The sequence below is a fragment of the Solenopsis invicta genome, chromosome 16 (assembly GCF_016802725.1).
Source record: "Solenopsis invicta isolate M01_SB chromosome 16, UNIL_Sinv_3.0, whole genome shotgun sequence".
NCBI classification, from domain to species: Eukaryota; Metazoa; Arthropoda; class Insecta; order Hymenoptera; family Formicidae; genus Solenopsis; species Solenopsis invicta.
The window spans coordinates 12,882,119-12,904,401 of record NC_052679.1 but is presented as its reverse complement, the minus strand read 5'-3'; the positions used below and the strand labels follow the sequence as shown (position 1 = coordinate 12,904,401).

The following is a 22,283-nucleotide window of genomic DNA, read 5'->3' as shown; positions in this document are numbered from 1 at the left end:
AAATGCACTTTTGGGTATTACCTTGAGCTCCTCCAGCGATGCAGCCTTAATCTCCTCAATCGTCGCAAATCTTCGTCCTTTCATAGGCCTCCTCAATTTTGGGAAGAGGAAAAAGTCGCAGGGGGTCAAGTCTGATGAATACGGTGGCTGAGACATGATGATAGTATTGTTTTTGGCCAAAAAAGTACTCACTAGTAACGACGTGTGCGCAGGTGCATTATCATGGTGCAGAATCCATGAATTTTCTTTCCACACTTCCGGACATTTTTTTCTTATTGATTCACGCAAACGCCACATAACCTCAAGGTAATACTCCTTGTTTACCGTACGATCTTGTGGTAGGAATTCTTGGGATGCACAACGCCATGGTAATCAAAGAAAACTGTGAGCAAAACCTTCACATTCGAACGAACTTGGCGTGCCTTTTTCGGTCTTGGCTCTCCTGGACTCTTCCACTGGGATGATTGGGCTTTGGTTTCGACGTCATAACCATATACCCATGTTTCGTCACCAGTTATAACCCTTTTGAGCAGGTCAGGATCATCATTGACGTCGTTCAATATGTCTTGGGCGATGTTCATGCGACGCTGCTTCTGATCAAAATTAAGCAGTTTTGAAACGAATTTCGCTGACACACGTGTCATACCCAAAACATCCGTTAAAATTGATTGGCATGAGCCAAACGATATGTTAAGATCATCAGCTATTTCTCTAATCGTGATTCGACGATTTTTCAACACAATTTCTTTCACTTCCTGAACATTTTCGTCGGTTTTTGACGTACTGGGGCGTCCAGAGCGAGGCTCATCGTTAACATTTTCTCGGCCCTGTTGGAATAACTTATACCATTTATAAACATTTTTTTTGCTCAAAGTTGACTTACCGTACGCCACTGTCAACATTTCAAGAGTTTTTGAACACTTAATACCATTTTTTACACAAAAATTAATACAAACTCTCTGCTCCATTATTTTCAACAGCAAAAAATCGCCGAGCACGCAAACACGAGTCTAACCTTTATGCCTCTCAAATAAAAACAACACATGCTATATAGTCAAAACTGTGAACATATGATCGTGACGAGTGTACCAACACAAAAAAAAAATTTTGAAATTAGAGTGTACAGAGCGCGCAAAATTCAAAAAGTCACCTTACTTTTTGATCACATCTCGTATACATAACTTAATTTTTATTTATAACTAAACTTACAATTAGTTGCAATAATAAGATAAAGTATAAAAATACATGGTAAAATAACATTATTTTTCTTATTCTAAAAAGCTCTGAAAAAGCAGTGATATTTTTTGCTACATTATCCTACAGCTATGACAAAATTTTTGGTATCTTTAGTAGAGTTGCAATCTTAAAAAGTACTACTATTTATTAAGTAATTTTTAAAGACTAAATAAAAACTAATTAAAAAGAAAACAGTAAAAGTATTTGATATTTTAAACGTAACAAATCAAACACTATAATCAAAACTGAAAATAAAAACAAAAAGTATACTAAAAAAAAAGTAAATATAACTCTGTTTTTTCTATAATTATAAAAAATAATACTGATTGCATCATTAATACTTAAGAATTACTTATGGTAATAAATTTTGAAAAAGAAAACTATAACACAAAATCTTCGAAAATATAATAAAAATATACTAAAAATGTAAATAAATAAAATATGAAAAAAAAGGAACTATATCATAATGACTTAAATTGCTTGGTTTTCTCGTAATGTCCCGAAGTGAATTGTACTGGTTTTTCTTATCTTTAACATACTTATCTATTAAAAATACTAAACTATTTTTGACGATTATATTGTCACAACGATGAATACTACAGAATTCACTGTTATAGTTGTGAAAAAATATATTTTTAAAAGTCGATTCCAAATTTGATTTATGACCATTTTCATCGCAATAGTGAAATAATTGATCGTGTACGTGTTGTATTAAAGTAATCACCTTATTACTTGGATACGTCAATAAATCTTTTTCTGATAATTTTTTAAAAACTGTGTACATATGATGCTGTTCTTGTTGTGTACAAAAACAAATCTGTTTGACAATTTGAACAATTTTCATCAGGAAGTTTTATTTTTTTTTATAAGATAACCAATTATGTAAGAAAGAGCTTGAGAAGCATCAGTGTTCAATTCTTCGAAATCAACCCATTGAAGAGTATAGTCGTTAATGGGTTCACTTTCGCCCTTGTGAACGCTATCACTATCATAAGCATTATTTAAAAAATTTCGAAAATTGTTCAAATTTTCACAATTGTCGCTTTCACAATTTGCAGATTTGGAGACCGGTGCAACAAAATTATTTAATATTACGGTTTTTAGGGCAGCTATAAATTGATGACAAGTAGGATTAGAATTTGCAAACCCATGTTGACGAATTTGACAAAATAAATTTTCTATTGGATCTTGATTTAGATTCCTCATATTAAAAAATTTAAAACCAAGATCTTTTAATTGATTCCATAAATATATTACTGATCTGATTGTTATTGCCCAACCTTTCATAAAATGATATTGATTTGTGACATCTTTACCAGTACTTAAATCTAATAATTTCCACTTAGTTATTTCTGGTAGTAATTTACTATATAATTCCAAGTGAGGTAAATCATCTTGCAAGCAACATCTGTACTTCTTACCATCATCTGGATTTATTGTTGAACCATTTAAGGAATCGAAAAGATCATCAATAAGCTGTGCAAACTCTACTGTTTGTATTGATTGAACTGGAAATAATCCATTAACGTTTGAGACACTAAAAGAATGAATAGCTGCAGCAACAGTATGACTCAACTGACGTGCTGCAGTTTTTACTTTCATTTTAATAAAAGAGTCTTTAAAATTAAAATCATGTTTCTTTAATTTGTAAAGAAGTTGAAAAGGAAAAGTTTGATCAACATCAAAAACATTTGTAATGTATTCAAATTTAGCTATTTTATGTTCTGAAAATCTAATCTGACAACGGAGCAACGCATTTCGAGTGCATTTTAATAAGTGAGGCACATCATAAATAGTTACTATGGTTTGAGAGTTTACGACAAATGTATAAGGAGTTGAACTCGTTTTATTTTCTGCGCACAATTCAGACAAAGCTTTTTTTTGAGTTGAACCCTGATCACAAACAGTTGCTTTTATTTTTAAACCAATATCTTGTAATTGCATAATAACATTTTTTATAATATATTTTAAATTGCTGCTTGAGATTGTACCACTTGTGAAATAGTAAGCTATCACTTGTTTCCATGATTTTCTGAGACCAAGTTTCATTAAGACAAGAGCATGAATTGCTGATCTACAAGTTCTACCCAAGAACTCACCCAAGTCTTCAAAACCAAAAATTTGTTGCTTATGTGTTTCATAATGAAAACCGTGACTTAATGAAATTTCGTCGAAAACTAATGTGCAATATCGGTCCAATTCATGCATTTCATTACTTTTTACTTTCAGCTGTTCCAAAATAATTTTATTTATACCGGTATCAAAAGGAATCTTTGATAACATATATTTCAAAGTACACGAGGATGGTAACTGAAAATAGGTGGACAGGTACTTATAGGCCGGTATTCATAGTCGATTCTTATATTTAAGATCATCTTAAGTATCATTTTAAGATGCCATCAACCAATTAGAGAGCCGTATTAGCATCTTAAGACGTTACTTAAGACGATCTTGAAATAAGAATCGACTATGAATACCGGCCATAGACACGAGGACTTCTCTTATAAATAGTTAATGCAAAAATTTTATCATCTTCTGTCCATCGTTTTCCACAAGGAGTACGATCTACATTACGTATTTGTGATTGAATAAAATATTTGGTAACTTGATTTAGATTTGTTTCAATGCAGTCAAAAATATTGTTCTCTGACATAATTTTTAGTTGTGTTAAAGTATTTTTTTTGTCATGCAATTTTTTTTAATTCTACATAGTTGTGTGGTAATTTTTCGATGCATTGAATACATCATACTTTTTCTTGGTGACATCGTTTTTGAATCAACTCCTGCTTGCGTTAAAATTCCACGTTTTCTTTTTTTTTTAGAGATTATAGAAACATCATGTAATTGCAACTCATTTGAAGAAATGCTATTGTTATTTGTACATTCGTCACTGTCACAGATGCAAATAGTCTTATTTTCTACATTAGTCAGATTTATTTTTGAGATATTTCCAAGTTGATTGTCATTACTATTACTATGGACCTGAACATTTTGGAACATGCTAGTGTCATGAGAATAAGCAGCAGTTTTATCAGAAACAGTGTCACACATATTTACATTGACTTCATTATTATTATTTGAATCATTACAAATAACAGATGTTTCATTTATTATTGGCAGACAGTTATTGTTTATTATATCATTTTGAAAAGTAGCAGAAATTTGTGTCGTGACTAAGTTATCTGAAATTTCAATGTGTTTAGGTATAACATTTGGCTTTAACAAATGTTTTGTAAAATTAACAAAATCATCTTTGCGAAAATGATCTTCGCAAATGTACATATTTCGACAATTAATACTGATATCGATGTCACAAATCATTTTCCATTTTTTAGAAATGTCGATATTTAGTGGAAACCTATAAAAGCGTTTATTTACGATTTTATCGGCTTCACCTTTTGACCAATAATAAGAATTACAACATTTTGGAAATTTGCAAGAATATTTCTTTCGTGAAGGCATTGTCATATAGAAAGCTTATTAATTAATATTAAATTCAAAAAAAGTATGCTAAGTATGTGAATGAAAGATGGAAGTTCATTATAAATGAAATAACATATATTAATAGTATATATTATTATAATAACATATATTTAAAATCTCTGAAAGAACATAAACAGGATGAAAAGAATATCTTATTATATGCATACTGTAGGGGAGACCGGGGCTAGTTGATATACATTTTTTAAATGATTTTTTTACACGTAACTAATAAATCGAATACAAACCGGACAAGAATTTTTCAATAGTCGCATGCTTATGCAACATAAAAATTATTTTTTCGGCTATATAATATAATTAACTTAGTTGCATTAATGATAATTATAAGGCGACTACGTTTGTAACAACCTGCCCCATATGCGGGGTGAGTTGTTACAGTTACTGGGGTAAGTTGTGACATATCCAGTTTTCAAAGTATATATATTTAATGAAGAAAAATAAAAGCAAATTTACAGAATACAATTTGTTTATTAATAACGTTTAATAATTATAAACAATTATAACGTTTAAAATAATTATAAACATAAATATAAATGTGTATTCATGTTTCAGTCTTGTTTTACTCTCCACAAATCATATTAAAATTAAAGATATATTGCATATCAAGTAAAGACTGAAGAAACAAAAAAAATACATTAAATACAATATCTCGTTATTGCACTCAGCAAAGACTAAAAAAAACTAAAAAATTACATATTTTAAATTTAAGAACATTAAATAAACTTATATCTTGCTTATAATTTTAACTTTATTTTTGCTGCTGTCTTACGACTTTTATTTGCTTTTGCAATACGAACTTGCTCTTCCTCTAATAAAGCTAATTTAACAGGAGTGTCTGTCAGAATCGCCGGTTGTCTTTTTTTTCTCCCGCGCTTTTGAACTTGTCGCGGTCCACATTTTGGAAGAGGTCTGATATCAGCAGGACTGATAATGGTTTTTTCAATTTCTGTTTGCTTACTTGTGCTTGGTTGAAATGTTAAATCTTTAGCTTGTTCATTTATATCTAAGCCATATTCATCTTGCGAACAATTTAATGAATCCTCCTGTTCAATGTATTGCGTACTCGAAGTCTCTATATTGCATGAAGGTTGGGAGGATGATGATGGTTCTGGTCTGTCAGTAACATACGATGGTAAATAGTCTTCATCTGTGAATATATCCCTATTTAAGGGCCAAATGCCAGCAACTTTAAATCCAGAAATAATATTCGAAGGTGTTACCGCCTTAGGAAATGTTTCTCTTACTATACCAGGAATATCATAAATTGTTAAACATTTCCCAGGATGCATACGAAGCCAACTACCCATTGCATTATTAATAAACTTCTTAAAAGGGCCATAAACTGTTCTGTCAAGGGGTTGAAGTTTATGCGAACAATGAGGAGGAAATGATAACATGATTATGCCGTTGTTCTTACAGAAATCTATAACGTTTAAAGATATATGAGAATTATGGTTGTCTAGTAGCAACAGTACGGGATTTTCAATTGTAGATCGAGTATGTTGATGAAAATGCTTGATATAAATAAAAAAGTCAGGTCCGGTCATCCAACCTGATGGATATGCACTACCAATACAGCCAGGAGGCCCATCTCTTATAAAATGATCTTTGAAATTTTTTCTTGGAAAAATAAACATTGGGGGAATAGCATTTCCAATGGCATTAACTGCAACACAAACCGTCACTAAAGTTCCTCGCTCTGAAGAAGTTATGGCCCCAACTTGTTTTAATCCTTTTTTAGCAATCACTTTAGGTGGCTTTTGGACTGTAGTGACTCCTGTTTCATCAACATTATAGATATCTTTAGCTGTAAAATTGTATCGGTCAAAAAGCTCCATTAATTGGTCAAAAAATAAGTTAACAATAGGTCTATTAAATCCTGTAGCTCGTCCGATACTTGTCGCTTCAGGTGACCTAATAGAAAGACTTTTATTTCGTTTCAAAAAAGACGTTATCCAATTTGTTCCAGCTTCTTTGTTAATCTCCCATGATTTAGGCATCTTTATGCAGTTAATATTTGCATAACTGTATGCTAATGTTCTTAAATCTTTGGTAGTAAGGCCGAAATAAATATTAGCTGACATCTTTAAATAACTAACTAACGCCTCTTCTTCATCATCATTAAAAATTTTTCGAGTAAGGTATCCGGTTTTCGGTTTGCATCCTGATCGTTGTCCTGATTGCTCATTGAAAAGCTTCAATTTCTTGACGTATCTTTGAAGTGTCATCAATTTCACAGAATGTTTTTCGGCAGCTTGACGAAGTGAAAAATTATTTTTGATTACATCTTCAGCTGCTTTGGCGTACAAATCGTGAGGAATAATTCCTCGTTCGGTCTTTCTTTTGTATGACCTCATTCTAAAAAAAAGTATTATTACTTAAAATTATATAAATCACTCATGTAATCACTTAAAAATTGATATGTATTTAAGGTTAGAAATTATCCGCCTACTTTATTACATTAGTATATATCGATACATGTATAAATATACACTTTAGACATCTACAGATATAAATATATCATGTGCGAATACGTGATAACAGACATTACAATGAAATCTTACCTAAAATCGAAATAAATATTTGTTGCTGTAGTGCCGAGCAAGCGCGCCGAGCAAGCGCGCCGAAAACATAAGGTTATGTATAATACCGAGTTGACAGAAAGCTGTAACAACATACCCCGTCACAACCAGCCCCGGTCTGCCATATTTAGAAATTTTAATTATTTTTGTAGCAAAAAAAATGTTTCAAGGCATTAACATAACTATAAGTTATTACTTTTAAAGTAAAGATTCTAAAGAAATAGTGCGAATTACGATATAATCACCAGATTTATAAATATAACATTTTATATATCACCGATTTATTTTACTTTTGGCTATCAAAACTAAAAATATTTTCTGTTTGTGAAAATGCGCTATTTAGCTTAAAATAACCAATTGAAACATTGTCGCTATACTTTTGCGGAAATACTGAATTTTTTATACATTATTATCTTTTATCACTTTTGCAATAACTGCCGTGTACCTACTTGCCCCGTGTACCAACTAGCCCCGGTCTCCCCTACTGTATGCGATATATAGCTTATATTTATACATTATCTAGAGCTAATAAAAATAAAGCTACAAAAAATACGTAATATTTAATGAATATATCTGCATAAATAAAATTTAAAATAGTTAAATATATATAAAAATAGTTAAAGATAAAAAAATATGTAATATTGAATGAATATATCTGCATAAAAGTATATTTAATGAATATATGTATGCATAAATTATATAAGCAATACAAAGTTAGTTTCTTGCAAATAAGAAAAATTAACGTATCCAAATAAGCAACAATATAATCGTCGAGTCCTTCTACGAGTATATCACATAAAATCATATATCACATAATATCACGTATCATATAATATCACATCACATTATATCACATACTTTTCTTCACTACATTTCATATCTTGAGTAGTCGGGAACTAACCGATTGTGAAGTTGTGCTCTTACAGACAAATTGACTTCCATTGGTCCAATTCTATAACACACACAGATATGCAATTGTAAACTTGTGAATTTTATTTTATTCTATCTGTTAAAATTAGTAAAATTATTATAAATTACCTTCCAAGATCTCTAATTCCAGTATTTAGCAAATGCATCAGATTTTGCAATGTATGCATTGGGTGCAAAACTTCTTGTTTTGTATTTTGCGTAAGGCACAAATGTAGTACATTACTATTTAGTCTTGTAACTTGAACATAAATAGGATGAAAAGAATGTCTCATTAAGATTAGTACAATTAAGATTAGTAAAATTATTATAAATTACCTTCTGAGATTACTAATTTTGGTATGAAGCAAATGAGTCAGGTTTTGCAATGTATGCATTGGCTGTAAAACTTCTACTTTTTTATTTTGTGTAACACACAAATTGTACATTACAATTTAGCCTTGGAAATTTCCTAGCAAATTCTTGGTCCGATAATTCTTTCCTGCAAAATTCTCTGAAAGAACATAAACAGGATGAAAAGAATATCTTATTATATGGATACTTTACTATATCTGATATATAGCTTATATTTGTACATAATCTAGAACTAATAAAAACAGTTAAAAATAAAAAAATATGTAATATTTAATGAATATATCTGCAAGTAGCGTATGTAACTTTTGATACATACCAATAAGCAAGTTTGTATGGTAACCTAACCTAACCTCACAGACTCGAACAAAAGGAAGGCGATGACATAAGATCTTCCAAACGTTTTAATAAATTCTCGCTTAACATAATAGGCAAGAACATAAACCAATTATGTAGCGTATGTCAAAACAGAATTTGTGCCTGATCACTTTAATCACTTTCCAGCTTTCAGTAATTGCAACTTGCCGTTCTGACCGTTCTGATCCTTCTTATCGTTGTCACATAGTCACAGTCGTTTTCTTGGTTCTCTTCTTTAGGTTAATCACGTGATCACGTCCCATTCGCTATACATGCGCGCGCATACATTTATCCCCGATCCTGCCTGGCCCGGTTGTTTCCTGCGCCGGGTATTCTCGGCGCTCCTTAGCTTGGGTATTCTCAAGCACTTCCTCGGGAACAGGCATTCTTGTTACTATCTCACGACGGGCATACTCGTCGGTCCTAACGGCTAGGAATGCTCGGCCGATCCCATCCTCCGTCTGCGACGGGAATACTCGTCGTTTCCGCGGCTGGGTATTCTCGGCCAATAGGAACCGTCCGTTCTTGGGGATTCTCGAGACCAACACCGTCGTCGGGAATACTCGACGCCGTCCTCCGGCTCAATCCGTAAACCTGCTCCCCACGAGGTGATAACACCCCGCGGGGTGAGACCACTTAGGTCTGTAACGTCGACCGCTCTCACGTATCGCGGAACCGTCCGCTACACCGCGCGCTGCCGATTCCGCGATCGCGACCGTCCGTCGCGCGGGCCCATCACGGCCCGTTTAACCGCACTTTAAGTTAGCCGCTTCACGGCGACTCCGATTATTACCTCCGAGCGCATAGCGCATAATACCAGTCCGTCCGTTTCTTTAGTTATCCGAATCCGTTCTTTGGTTTAAATATTAAGTTACGCCACGAATTATATTTTGTCCGTTCTTTTATTTTGCGCGGGTCCGATTATTGTTTAACCGAGCACTCCGGTGCCTTATTATTATTTGTGTATTTCAATTACATCTGATAAATATATTGTTACGTTTGCATTATTGTACTCATTTGCATTATTGTACTCAACACGGAGTTCTCATTACTACCGAAAAACCCTGGCATCCGGCGAGCACATCCGAGCAACCGATCATGATATCCCAACGCACCGAAAGATATCCCGATACTCCCACCGCACCGGAAAAGTACCAGCGTTCCAATTTCAAAGAATCAAAACATTTAGATATGTATAATTTGTAATATAATTATTTTATATCATTTACAGAAATATTTTCAAAAATGATTTTGTGCATTTACGATGATTCTCATAGCTTTTTTTTTTTATTCCAATATTTTTAAATAAAGAAGTCTTAATTTGTTATTTTAATTTGTTAGGGCACACTGCTTGGAATTAGATACACATTTCAGACTTATTTCTGAGGTAACGCCTACTTTCCTCTTATTATCGCTCATTGCTTAACGATCAAGCCACCAGTGTATGACGTCTTAGGTCCTGATATGAAAAATATATTGAAATTGTACCTTTCGACAAATTTATCATTAAAAAAATTATCTTTCGTACATAATTTTTATAAGTACTCTTTAAATCTCATAAAGTAAAACATCATTCTAAAAGAATGAAAATTGAACCTATGCAATTTTTCAAGTGATTTGTCACTTTAATAAAAGTAAAAATTCACTTCTACAGATTAAAAATTTAGCCTATGCAATTTTTTAAATGAATTTAACTAAGATTTAGACAGTAATATATATGTATATTTCTGTAATATACAGGATGATTTAGAACAACCCATGTGTCCCTGTAAAGACGTGTTCTTGGATAAATTCTGAGACGATTTTTCCTATACGAAAATTTTGTCCGACGCGTACTTTTTGAATTATAAGAGAATAAAGTTAGCGAATCACGGGCCATGTAGATATGGTAGTGTATTGAACTATAATGGAAAATGTAAAATCGCTTTCTCCAGTCCGATTTAGAACCACTGGTCATTAGATACCCAGACAGCACAGTGACATTTTAAAAACATACTTAAAACGTACGTATTGGACGTTTTGGACATATTAAAAACATCCAGTTTAGATCCACGGATATCTTAAAGACGTTTTAAAAACATCCTGAGTTATCATTATGAACTTCTTAAAAACGTCCAGGACAAAATGAATTAAAACTGGACTAAATTAATACATTAAACAAATTTTAAACTACAATCCAGACAAAATGATTCTTATACAATATATTTTTTGTCATTGAAAATAATTCCGTAAATAAAATTGCTCTATCATGTCACATTCCCTAGAATATTTTTTTTATGAAAAAAATTTATATATAAATATTTATTTTAATATTGCAAAAAACTATTTTCTTAATGTTAATTAAAATAAAAATGTTACTTATAGTAAAAAAAAATCGGGAATATTTCTCAAATATTTTTTTTCGGAAATTTTCAAGCGGTCACCCATCCAAGTTGTAACCTCACCCAACGTTGCTTGACCTGTAAGATTGCTGCAAACTGATGCCTGGTAGTGATCTGTAAACATTTTGTATTAACATATGTATATCAAGTCAATATATGTTATTGAAAAGATGAAACATATAATTAAAGCATGTTATTTATATAAATAACATGAAAGGGTGACCGCTTGGAAATTTCCAAAAATAATTCTTGAGAAAGACTCTTGATTTTTTTTAATTTTAAAAAAACATTTTTATTTTATTTAACGTTTACCATAAAAAAACGATTTTTTAGCATTCTAAAATAAATATCTTTTTCGTAAGGGTTTGGGAACCTGTCCCTGTCCAAACTTGTGTCATAGACGTTTGATGGATCTCTTGTACCAAAAACGATGTCCAAAAATACACGTCTGATGGACATCCATTGGACATCCATGTGCAATCTGGGCTCGACGCTTGCCGTTTGTTGCGTGCAGTTTGAACTAAGCTTTAAAATCCGATTGAGAGCATATTTCACACGAAATGCTTTGTAATGAAAGTAAAACCCCTTGTACGATTTTTAAAAAATAGTTAAAAAAGCAACACTATGCGAGGAAACTTAGAAATATTTTTTAATAAAATGGTCATTTTTGAAATGTCCAAATGTAAACATACTTTGTACATTGTATAACGTACGTTTTTAAAAAAACGTTCGTATTAAATCCATAGACGTTTGGACCAAACTGAAACCAAAACTGGACGTCCATTAGATGTCCTGTGCTGTCGGGGTACTTCATCAGAAACTGGTCATCAGATAACTTTTAAATAGAATTTAAAAAATTTTTAATGTATTTTTTTAGTATTAAGTAAAAATAAACAATTTGATAGTAAAAAAATGAAAATTTTATTTAAAAAAAGAACAAGTTAAACAATTTATATAATTAGACGTTTTTCAGTCATGTTATGATATTGTTATTATATCATTAAAGTTGAAATCAATAAAATTCAATTGTTCCGAGTCTGATGACTCATAATATTTTAGTAATTTAACATTTCCACAACCAGATTTGGTCGGCCGATCACTAGTGTTACGATCATCAGGTTGCAATTCCGATGTAAAAGTTTTTATTAGGACACGAGTCTTTTTGAACTTTGGAACAAATTTTACAATACACTGCAAAAGTGATTACAAAATGATTGATATTTTTGATTTTTACACAATAATTATTTCAATTACCTTTCAAAATTTTAGTATCTCTTAAATAATGATTTACAAAGATTTTTTTTTTAATTTTTGCACAATGGCTGAAAATACATATTCGCGTTTATTCTACTATGAATGTTATGACAAAGAACTGTCAAACTGGTGTCACATGCTCGGTATCTTATATGGACTTTATAATATAAATGGCACGCAAATCTGCTTAACCGTATTCATTTAAATTAAAGAGGTCCGATTTAACCAACTTCTCTATTATTGTTAATTATACATATTGCAGAATGTAAATAATAGAAAATTTAGTTTAATTACATATAAAAATAAAAATTATGTAGGAAAGTTTTTATGATAAATTTACCTAAAGGTTCTAATATATGTATATATTTTTCACTTGCTTCTGAAGTACGCACAATCGGTGACTCAATTGTCAAACCACCCTGATAGCCACCTGTCTGTGTTGTTGCTGTAATGTTGCCGAAAACAAAGGGCATTAGTTTTCAGTAAATTTAGAACAAGGTGTGTGTCTCATTTGCCTTTGGTTTGACATCATATGAATTCAGCACATTTTGCTGCCAATATGCTGCGTATTTACTGTCAACGGTTTATCACTATACATAAAGAGCAACATGAGAGCAAGTTGCCAACAACATTCTGCACCAAAAATACGGTATTAAGACCGATTGAAAATAAGATCGGAATCCAGACAGATTTATTAAAACAGAATACATTAATGTAAACGTAATAAGTGTTTAGTTTACAAAAAAGTATTTCTTGGATCCTTTTCGTTAAAAAGAATTAAATTTAAATTAAATATTTAATTTATGTACAAGGTTAAATAACAATACAAATCGTTATTTACATATAAAAATATAAAATTTTATGTTGACCAATGTTCCACACACACGTCCCGTTTGAAAAAAATGAGAGCGAGTATTCGTCTTAAGCTTACAGCAAGAAAGTCCTAAAAGCTTACGGAAGTATGAGCTGAGGTGTCCGCCGCGGTGGCCCCTAGATATAACGCCTGTGTCCGCACTCGACTCACGAGAAAATCTCCCGCGGCATGGCCGCCTAGCAGTGACGACAGCACTCACTTGTTAAATCCATTTCAATCCGATCTGATAGCCAAGTAAATAATTAATTTACTCCTGTTTATTTATTACATTACACACGCTCGCGCAAACACACAATCACATACGCACACGCGCGCACACACACACAAATCATTTTCGACATTTTATTTGCCTACAAGATAGTAATTAATATATTTAATGTTTTTAACAAATACATGACAAAAGCACAGCATCATTATCTTTTTTTATTGTCATCACGTTGCTCTTATGTTGTTGAAAATGATTGATAAAGCAAAATGTTTTCCACGAATAGAAGTCATTTTGTTGGCAACAGAATAAGCAACAGTTGCTCTCCGTTTGCTTTGAATCTGCTGACATAAAATGTCTCAAATCTGCTCTCATGTTGTTGAATATGTAGGACTATGTGTTACGTTTTCATCAAATACACAGCAACTAGTCAAAAATTCATGCTCAGCATTAAGTTGCCTGATTTTGCAAAACATGCATGGCTATCAGGGCATGAACAATAATAGGGGATAGTAGGTGTCGCCTGATAAATAGACCCGAATTATACAACTAGAGAAACTAGAGTCATATTCATAAGCCGGTATTCATAATCGGTTCCTATTTTAACATCGTTTTAAGTAACGTTTTAAGATGCTAATACAATTCTCTGATTGGTTGATGGCATCTTAAGGTAATACTTAAGACGATCTTAAATCGACTATGAATACCGGTCATAGTCAAGTCTTACATTTAAGACTATCTTATGTATCATCTTAAGATATCATCGACCAAGTAGAAAACCATATGGTGATATTTTAGCATCTTAAGTCATTACTTAATACCCTTAAAACGGTCTTGAAATAAGAATTCACTATAAATACCAAAGAAATTGTATATATAGAGTGGAAGAGCCAGCCACGAATGCGTGAGCTAATAGAAAGAGACAGAGATCAAGAGATCCCTCAACAGTCACAATGCGAAAGAAAGAGATACCCCACTCAGCTACATTCAGCTCAATACGCGCCCAACATTAAACAAGCATGAAGATGGCCCTCTCATATTCTTTCTCTTTTTATTATCTAACGTTTCTACTTACAGGAGCCCCATGCCTATTACACAGGTTGATAAATATATTTATTTTTTAAGTAAAACCCAAGTAGCGGTATCTTTAATTCCTTTTTAAATAAAATTTAAGTGATACTGTCTGTGTATTTTTATTGAAACATTTTTCTGTTCTAACCTAAGTGGATGTACTTAATGTAAAAAAGTTTCAATGAAATATGTAACATTTAATCTCAAAGAATTAAAGAGAAAACAGAAATGAGAATGTTTTATTAAAATAAAAAATTTTTAAACTACAAAAAATTGGCGCTGCTGCTTTACATTTTATTTAGATTATATTTAGACATCTAGCAGCACCAATTTTTTGTAGTTTAAAAATTTTTTATTTTAATAAAACATTCTCATTTCTGTTTTCTCTTTAATTCTTTGAGATTAAATGTTACATATTTCATTGAAACTTTTTTAAATTAAGTACATCCACTTAGGTTAGAACAGAAAAATGTTTCAATAAAAATACACAGACAGTATCACTTGAATTTTATTTAAAAAGGAATTAAAGATACCGCTACTTGGGTATTACTTAAAAAATAAATATACTATCACTTGCATTTTATTCGTTAAAAGTAGCACAACAGTTATTTCAAACAGCAATATATTCTCTTTATAATTGGCGCAATTTAAAGATTTCATACATTTTTTGGAAAAAATACATTTAAGTTGGATTAAAAAATAGTACCACTTGAGTTTTTAAAAAAAATTAAAGATAAGGTGCGCGCGCACACACATAAATTGGCACCTTTTTTTTACCTTTTTTTGAAAAGGTAATTTTGTACTGATATCACGCGTTTTGTAGTGTTAAGTAATATTTATTTTGTTTGTAATGAAATACATGATTTTAACTTTGCAAGATTGTGAAGATACATACCACTTGGGTTGGAATAAGAAAATTTTTCAATGAGAATACAAAGTATAATGTAGTACTACTTTTGTTTTGTAAAATTAAAGTTAAAAATAAAATTATTACATGGGTTAGCATGGAAAAATTTTTCTGTTAATTAAAAAAAAATTAAAAATAAGGTGCGTGCACACGCATAAATTGACATTTTTTTTACCTTTCTTTGAAAAAATATATATATACATGCTTACGTTATTATTTATAACAAAAACCATTAATAAATCTTATTATTAAAAATTCAACATATCGTTAAGTAGCACATCTTTAGGATCACCAAATTTTAAAAGAATCGATCCCACAATTTAATCTACAATCCTCTATTCCTACCTTTGAATAATAACGTCGTTGTCGTCGTCGTCGTTACCGCGCGTCGTCGCTGTCGCCGTCGTCGTCGCCATCGCCGTCGTCGTCGCCGTCGCCGTCGTCGTCGCCGTCGTCGTCGCCGTCGCCGTCGTCGTCGCCGTCGTCGTCGCCGTCATCGTCGTCGTTACCGCGCGTCGTCGCCGTCACCGTCGTCGTCGTCGTCGTCGTTATCGCGCGTCGTTGTCGTCGCCGTCGTCGTCGTCATCGTTACCGCGCATCGTCGCCGTCGCCGTCGTCGTCGTCGTTACCGCGCGTCGTCGCCGTCGTCGTCGTCGTCGTCGTCGTCGTCGTTATCGCGCGTCGTTGTCATCGCCGTCCTCGTCGTCATCGTTACCGCGCATCGTCGCCGTCGCCGTCGTCGTCGTCGTTACCGCGCGTCGTCGCCGTCGCCGTCATCCTCGCCGTCGTCGTCGTCATCCTCGCCGTCGTCGTCGTCGTCGTCGTTATCGCGCGTCGTCGCCGTCATCGTCGTCGTCGTCGTTACCGCGCGTCGTCGCCGTCGCCGTCGTCGTTGTCGTTACCGCGCGTCATCGCCGTCGCCATCGTTGCCGTCGCCGTCGTCGCCGTCGCCGTCGTCGCCGCCGCAGTCGTCGTCGCCGCCGTCGCCGTCGTTGTCGCGCCGCCGTCGCTGTCGCCGTCGCCGTCGTCGTCGTCGTCGTCGTGCGTCTTTGAAATGTGCTGTCCTCGTCGTGGAATCACGAGGACGTACCATCACCCGGCACTAACGACCGTATACCTAATTCACCGCGTTTTTCGCGACGCGACGTGCCTGATTCGCGAATCCGCAAATAGGTTAGGAAAACTGTCAACTTACCCACTACATTTATGTACACATATAATATAGTCGTAGACGGCCATGATGCTTATGGGTACGGCCTACATCACGTGATAGAACGGCTATGAGCGTCACTCGTTACTCGTGTCGAAAAGATGTACTGGACAAGATTCCAGGCGACGATAATGACGTATCTTAACATGTAAAACATATATATTGGACTTTGCGTCGCGATATCTCCGCTCGTAGGACACGGAGAGAAAAAATAAAAACACTTTTATTATGCAATTCGTTACCAAGCTATCGATTGAGACTACTCAGACCTTGATCGGATCAGCCGTTACTGAGATCTGATAACTCGTTAATGCTTGAAATCGCTGACTCGCGTAAAAGAGGCGCGGGTCATTCTCGCTTTGCGTTTTTTATCTTTTCTTTAAATTGGCACGAGACGCGACCGCGCCTCTTGATACCATCTTATAAATACTGGCCAACGAAGGCTGAGCTATAAGGAGCGAATAGTGTTTCCTGCTCTGATTAGTTTTACCATTTTTAGAACCATTTCTGGTATTTATATCCCACATAGCACGTAATATTTCTGTGATATCACAGAATCATTGCAATATCACAGAAATATTACATATTACTGTGAAATATCACAGAAATATTACTGTGATATTACACAGTGATAATGACATTGAAATATTCCACTGATATCACAGAAATATCACAGAAATATTATTGTGATATTACACAGTGATAATAACATTAAAATATTCCAATGATATCATTGCAATATATTGTTGCAATATTTAATTTCAAAGAACAAGGTAATGTCAAACCACGTTTTTATTATGTCTTATTAATGCAACGTCACTATCTCTTTGATTAATTTCGATATTTTTAGTATCCTTAATATTCTTGGTAATTTCGGTATCCTATAGAAGAAATCAACTTACAAATAAAATAATTATGTCTTTGCCCTTTCGTGGAATAAAAGTAAATGTTAAGAAAAAAAATTAATTAACTTTATTATTAGTTTAGATATTTACTTAGTTTATTCCTTAAACTGTATATATGTATAAACTATAATGTACGCTCTTCTATGTAATCTATCAATTTAATTGTTGTTTTACAACTCGATCAATAATGATTTTATTAAAAAATTACAGAAAAACCTTTGTATTTATCTTATTGTCATTTATAATTTTTACAGGAGCACAAAATTGATTTTAATTTTTAAAATTTTTATAATGAGGAATTAAAAAAAAAATGTTTACAAAAAGTTTTGTTAATACACATTTATTATTCACTTGGCAATAAATATTTCAAAGTATATTAAAAAGTTTTTAAAAAAATATACATTTTTACGTCATTTAATATTTACTGCTCGGTACATTATTTTGTGAAATAGTTTATTCATTAATATTGATTAGACTATTATACACCACAGTAAAAGGTTTTTCAAGTTAATTAAAATATTAAATTACCAACAAATTTTTCTTTAGATTTCACTTTTTTTTCAACTCTATTAAAAAATATGATTATATATATTCTATCATTAATTAGGTATTTTACAATGTTCATTAATTATATGTATGTATATAATGTTGCGGCTCGGTCACCGACCGTCACAACATACGACGAAACAAGCGAGCGTGTACACAGCCGCTATGCTGTCCCGCCGTGTGTATAAGACTCCACGCAAACAAGTGAGTGTTGGCACCACCGCTAGGTGGCCGCGCCGCTGGAGACCTTCTCGTGAGTCAAGTGCAGCCTCAGGTGTTATATCTAGACGCCACTGCGGCCGACCGGGCCGACTCACCACGAGCTCACACTTCAGTGAGACTTTAAAGAAAATTGTTGCTTGTTGTAATTTGGAAACGAATACTTGTTCTAATTTTTTTCCAATGTAACGTCCCTTGAAAAAAAGTTGATAAACTTGTTTCAATAAACTGATTACTGATCAGTAACTGATTATATTTTGTCAGTTACTAATCAGTAATCAGTTTATTGAAACAAGTTTATCAATTTTTTTTTAAGGGGTACGTGTGGAACGCTGTTCCATATAAAATTTTATATTTTTACATGTAAATAATATTTTGTATTGTTATTTAATCTTGAACATAAATTAAAATTATAATTCAAATTGAATCTTTTTTAACAAAAATGAACAAGGATACAAGAGATTTTTTTTGTAAATTAAACATTTATTACGTTTACATTATTGTATTCTGTTTTAATAAATATAATTTTTTTTATGTTTAATATTTATTACATGTAACGATATGAAAATAATATTAAGAATAACAATAAAAATAAAATAAATTGAAATAATTTATTTATTTAATTTTTTGCAATATTATTTAAATATCACATAAACATCACAGAAATATTGTGAAATATCACAGTAATATTACTATGAAATATCACAGTAATATTACTGTGATGCGTTTTCGCGGACATTTTGATATTACTGTGATATCACAGTAATATTTCGTGATATTTCTGCAATATTTCATTTGTAATATTGCAATGTAAAAGTGATATTGCTATGATATCACTGCAATATTACGTGCTATGTGGGATATGTGTAGATGTATATTATAAGTGTATATCATTCGCAAAATATTTGAATATAACCTAAGAAATGCTTAAATAATATAATAGTATTTTTATATTAGTGGTTGTATTTTAATTTAGAAATACAGAAAAGAGAGAGAGAGAGAGGAGAAAGTAAATGTTTAAAAGCAATAAACAAACATGTTATTATTTTATGCATCATAAAAAAATCATATAAACATTTTTTACACATAGATTTATGAGTATTTTGTTTTATAAATTACATCATTATTTTATGATTATCATCACTGGAATATGTCTTATGTTGAATGATGCTTTATGCAGTAGTAAATTGTCAAAATACAAATAAGAAAGTGCAAATTTCTCCTCGGACATAAAAGTAAGATATAGTTAATATTGGGCGAAAAAACTGGCTTCCAATAAATATTCAGTATTATGTGAGAATTTGTGTAATTAACTATAATTTATCACTTACCTAAAAATATTTAAAAAATTATTATAAAAATTATACTTGTATAACTAAATATTGCACAATAAAGATATCATGAATCGACGAAAATTTCGCAATAATTACGCTAAATGATATGCTGTAATGCAACTGTTTTGTCAAAATAAAATTTCCAAATAATATTTGTAAAAATTACACAAATCTAAGTTTCAATATTTTACATTTATTCCAACGTATTAATATTATTTCAAAAAATAATTTTTTTTTTTTTAATGTTGTATGTGTAATAATTTCATGTTGCAATATTTTTACGTTATTATTTACAAATAATTATATATTTTTGTAAACATGTATCTGCTTTAATTATTTTTCTAAATGTTTCATACATGCTGTTGAAGTATTTTTTTTACATTTTTGAACAATTTGAAGTTATTAAACAATTTCTTTCCAAATTAAATTTTGCAATTAAATATTATTTCAAAAATATAAGAATGTAAAAATTTTATTTAGTTTATTTTATATTTGACACATTTGAAGAAATACGAATAGATAGAACCAAAAAAATGAAAATGAATGTAAATCCAACAATTTTGGAAAAACTCGTCATTCAAATACCAAACCAACGGGAAAATAAACGGAAAACAAGTAAAGTTAATTTGTACATACAATTATTCAATTATAAAACAGAACTATTGAAAGTACTTGATATTTTATTGAATTTATCTTATTTTTGCTCGATATCAATCTGTCGCTCTTTCTATGATTGTATTGAAAATATTTTATTAATTTGAAAACATACCTAAGCAGAATAAAAAGTTATCATGACATCCAAATGATGTCAAAATGATTCCAAAATGATAATGTTACTTTTTAATCAATCACAATTTATTTTTATGATTATTTTAAAGTTGTGACACGTTTTACTTTTGGATATTAATTTGTGATAATAAATTAACAGAAACATTTGAAAAGGATTATTATTGGGATTTTTTATTCTGATTCAATAGATACCGAATGTTGAGAAAACTGATGTAACATATTGCATGCAAAATGATTCTTCCGTGCTTACACATCAAGAATAATTTGACTGATATATTTTATGAAAAGCACGTACACTAAAACAACAAAGCAATCAATGCATGTTCATAAATTCAATGCATCAGTACATGCTCATAAATTCACTGTATCAGTACATGTTCATAAATTCACTACAGAAGGAAACCAGTTTCAAGAAGAAACGTTCAGCAGCTGTTCACATATACTGGAGTCACCCTGGTAAAAATTACGGATAGAAATAGACAAAAAACGTATCCTATCCGTATCTGTCTGCTTTACTATGCGTTTTTTAATCCGTAATTACAGATAGAAACCGATAAAATGTATTTCACAACCTATCGGTTTCTGTCTGTAAAGATAGACAACTGCGAATTCTATCTGTTTCTGTCTGTAAATGCGTATATGCATCCTGTCCGTTTCTGTCTGCAATTGGATACATACGCATCCTATCGGTTTCTGTCTGGAAATGCGTTTACAAAAGAATTTTTATTATAAAATTTTTTTTAGTTTTCTTGCTAATTTTATTATTTTTATTTTTATTATAGGTTAATCTAATTTGCACATATTCTATTTTACTAATTACGATTACGCATTATTTTACAATTCATGAAAACGCATTGGCGCTGGCAGGATTCGAACCTAAGATTTCGGAACAATAACCGAATACGCTAACACTGAGCTAATCGATTTGTGATATCGTTAATAAAAAGTTATATTTGAAGTAAAGCTCATTCGAACAGGAAGAAGCTTAGGTATTGAGTATCGCGCGAACACTCTCACTAGCCCTTTGATTATTTAGTTTTAAATATTTTAAAAATAAACTAAACTAAGATGGTAAACTTACAAGGAAGGTAAACTCGGAAATTCAAAAAATTCTGAAATTTTGTGTACACATAGAGGAGTTCATTTATAACACAAAAATATATTTTGTTTGTGCCCAATTTCACTATTTGTTATTACAAATTAAATTGTTTAAAAATATACTGACGAAGATTTAAATTTTTCTGTGTAAACATTTATACAAGGTGTTTCAAAAATACCTAACACTGAATACGTTACGATATTCTTTACATAAAAATAAGACAAAAATCTTAATACAAAACGTCGAGGCTATAATCCTTTTCAAATGAGAAGTATTTATAGTAGGCGAATTATGTAATCTAAAGATCGCACGCTCAGTGACGGTACAATGACAGTGAGTGCTCTTGCACTTTTATAAACTTGTTATTACGTTGAAGTAATTACGATGATATTGAAATGCTTTATTGATTGAATCATATTTAAATATAAATTAGTATATGCATTATACATGTCATAATCATATAAAAATATTACAAGATATTAAAAATAATTATAATAAATTGTCAAAATTCACGAGATGTCAATGATTCACAAGA

General features: G+C 31.8%; 1 protein-coding gene and 1 long non-coding RNA gene across 3 annotated transcripts; both read right to left on the bottom strand.

The window, feature by feature from the left end:
* Positions 1 to 5,471: 5,471 nt before the first annotated feature.
* On the bottom strand, positions 5,472 to 7,094 carry LOC105202865. Its single transcript, XM_011171548.3, has one exon. It carries the CDS (start codon positions 7,092 to 7,094, stop codon positions 5,472 to 5,474), a length of 1,623 nt encoding a protein of 540 aa, XP_011169850.3.
* Positions 7,095 to 7,969: 875 nt separating this feature from the next.
* Positions 7,970 to 9,735, bottom strand: LOC105204917. 2 transcript variants are annotated; one of them, XR_851251.3, is made up of 4 exons: positions 8,917 to 9,735; positions 8,565 to 8,739; positions 8,358 to 8,487; positions 7,970 to 8,271 (listed from the first exon to the last, which is right to left on the bottom strand). It is a non-coding gene; the product is annotated as an uncharacterized LOC105204917 (long non-coding RNA). The 2 variants fall into 2 exon arrangements; XR_005576539.1 differs by having other exon boundaries at positions 8,565 to 9,735.
* Positions 9,736 to 22,283: the final 12,548 nt, after the last annotated feature.

What these genes read in the sequence shown, in the direction of transcription:
- LOC105202865 (XM_011171548.3), bottom strand. Translation starts at nt 7,094, where the DNA reads ATGAGGTCATACAAAAGAAAGACCGAACGAGGAATTATTCCTCACGAT.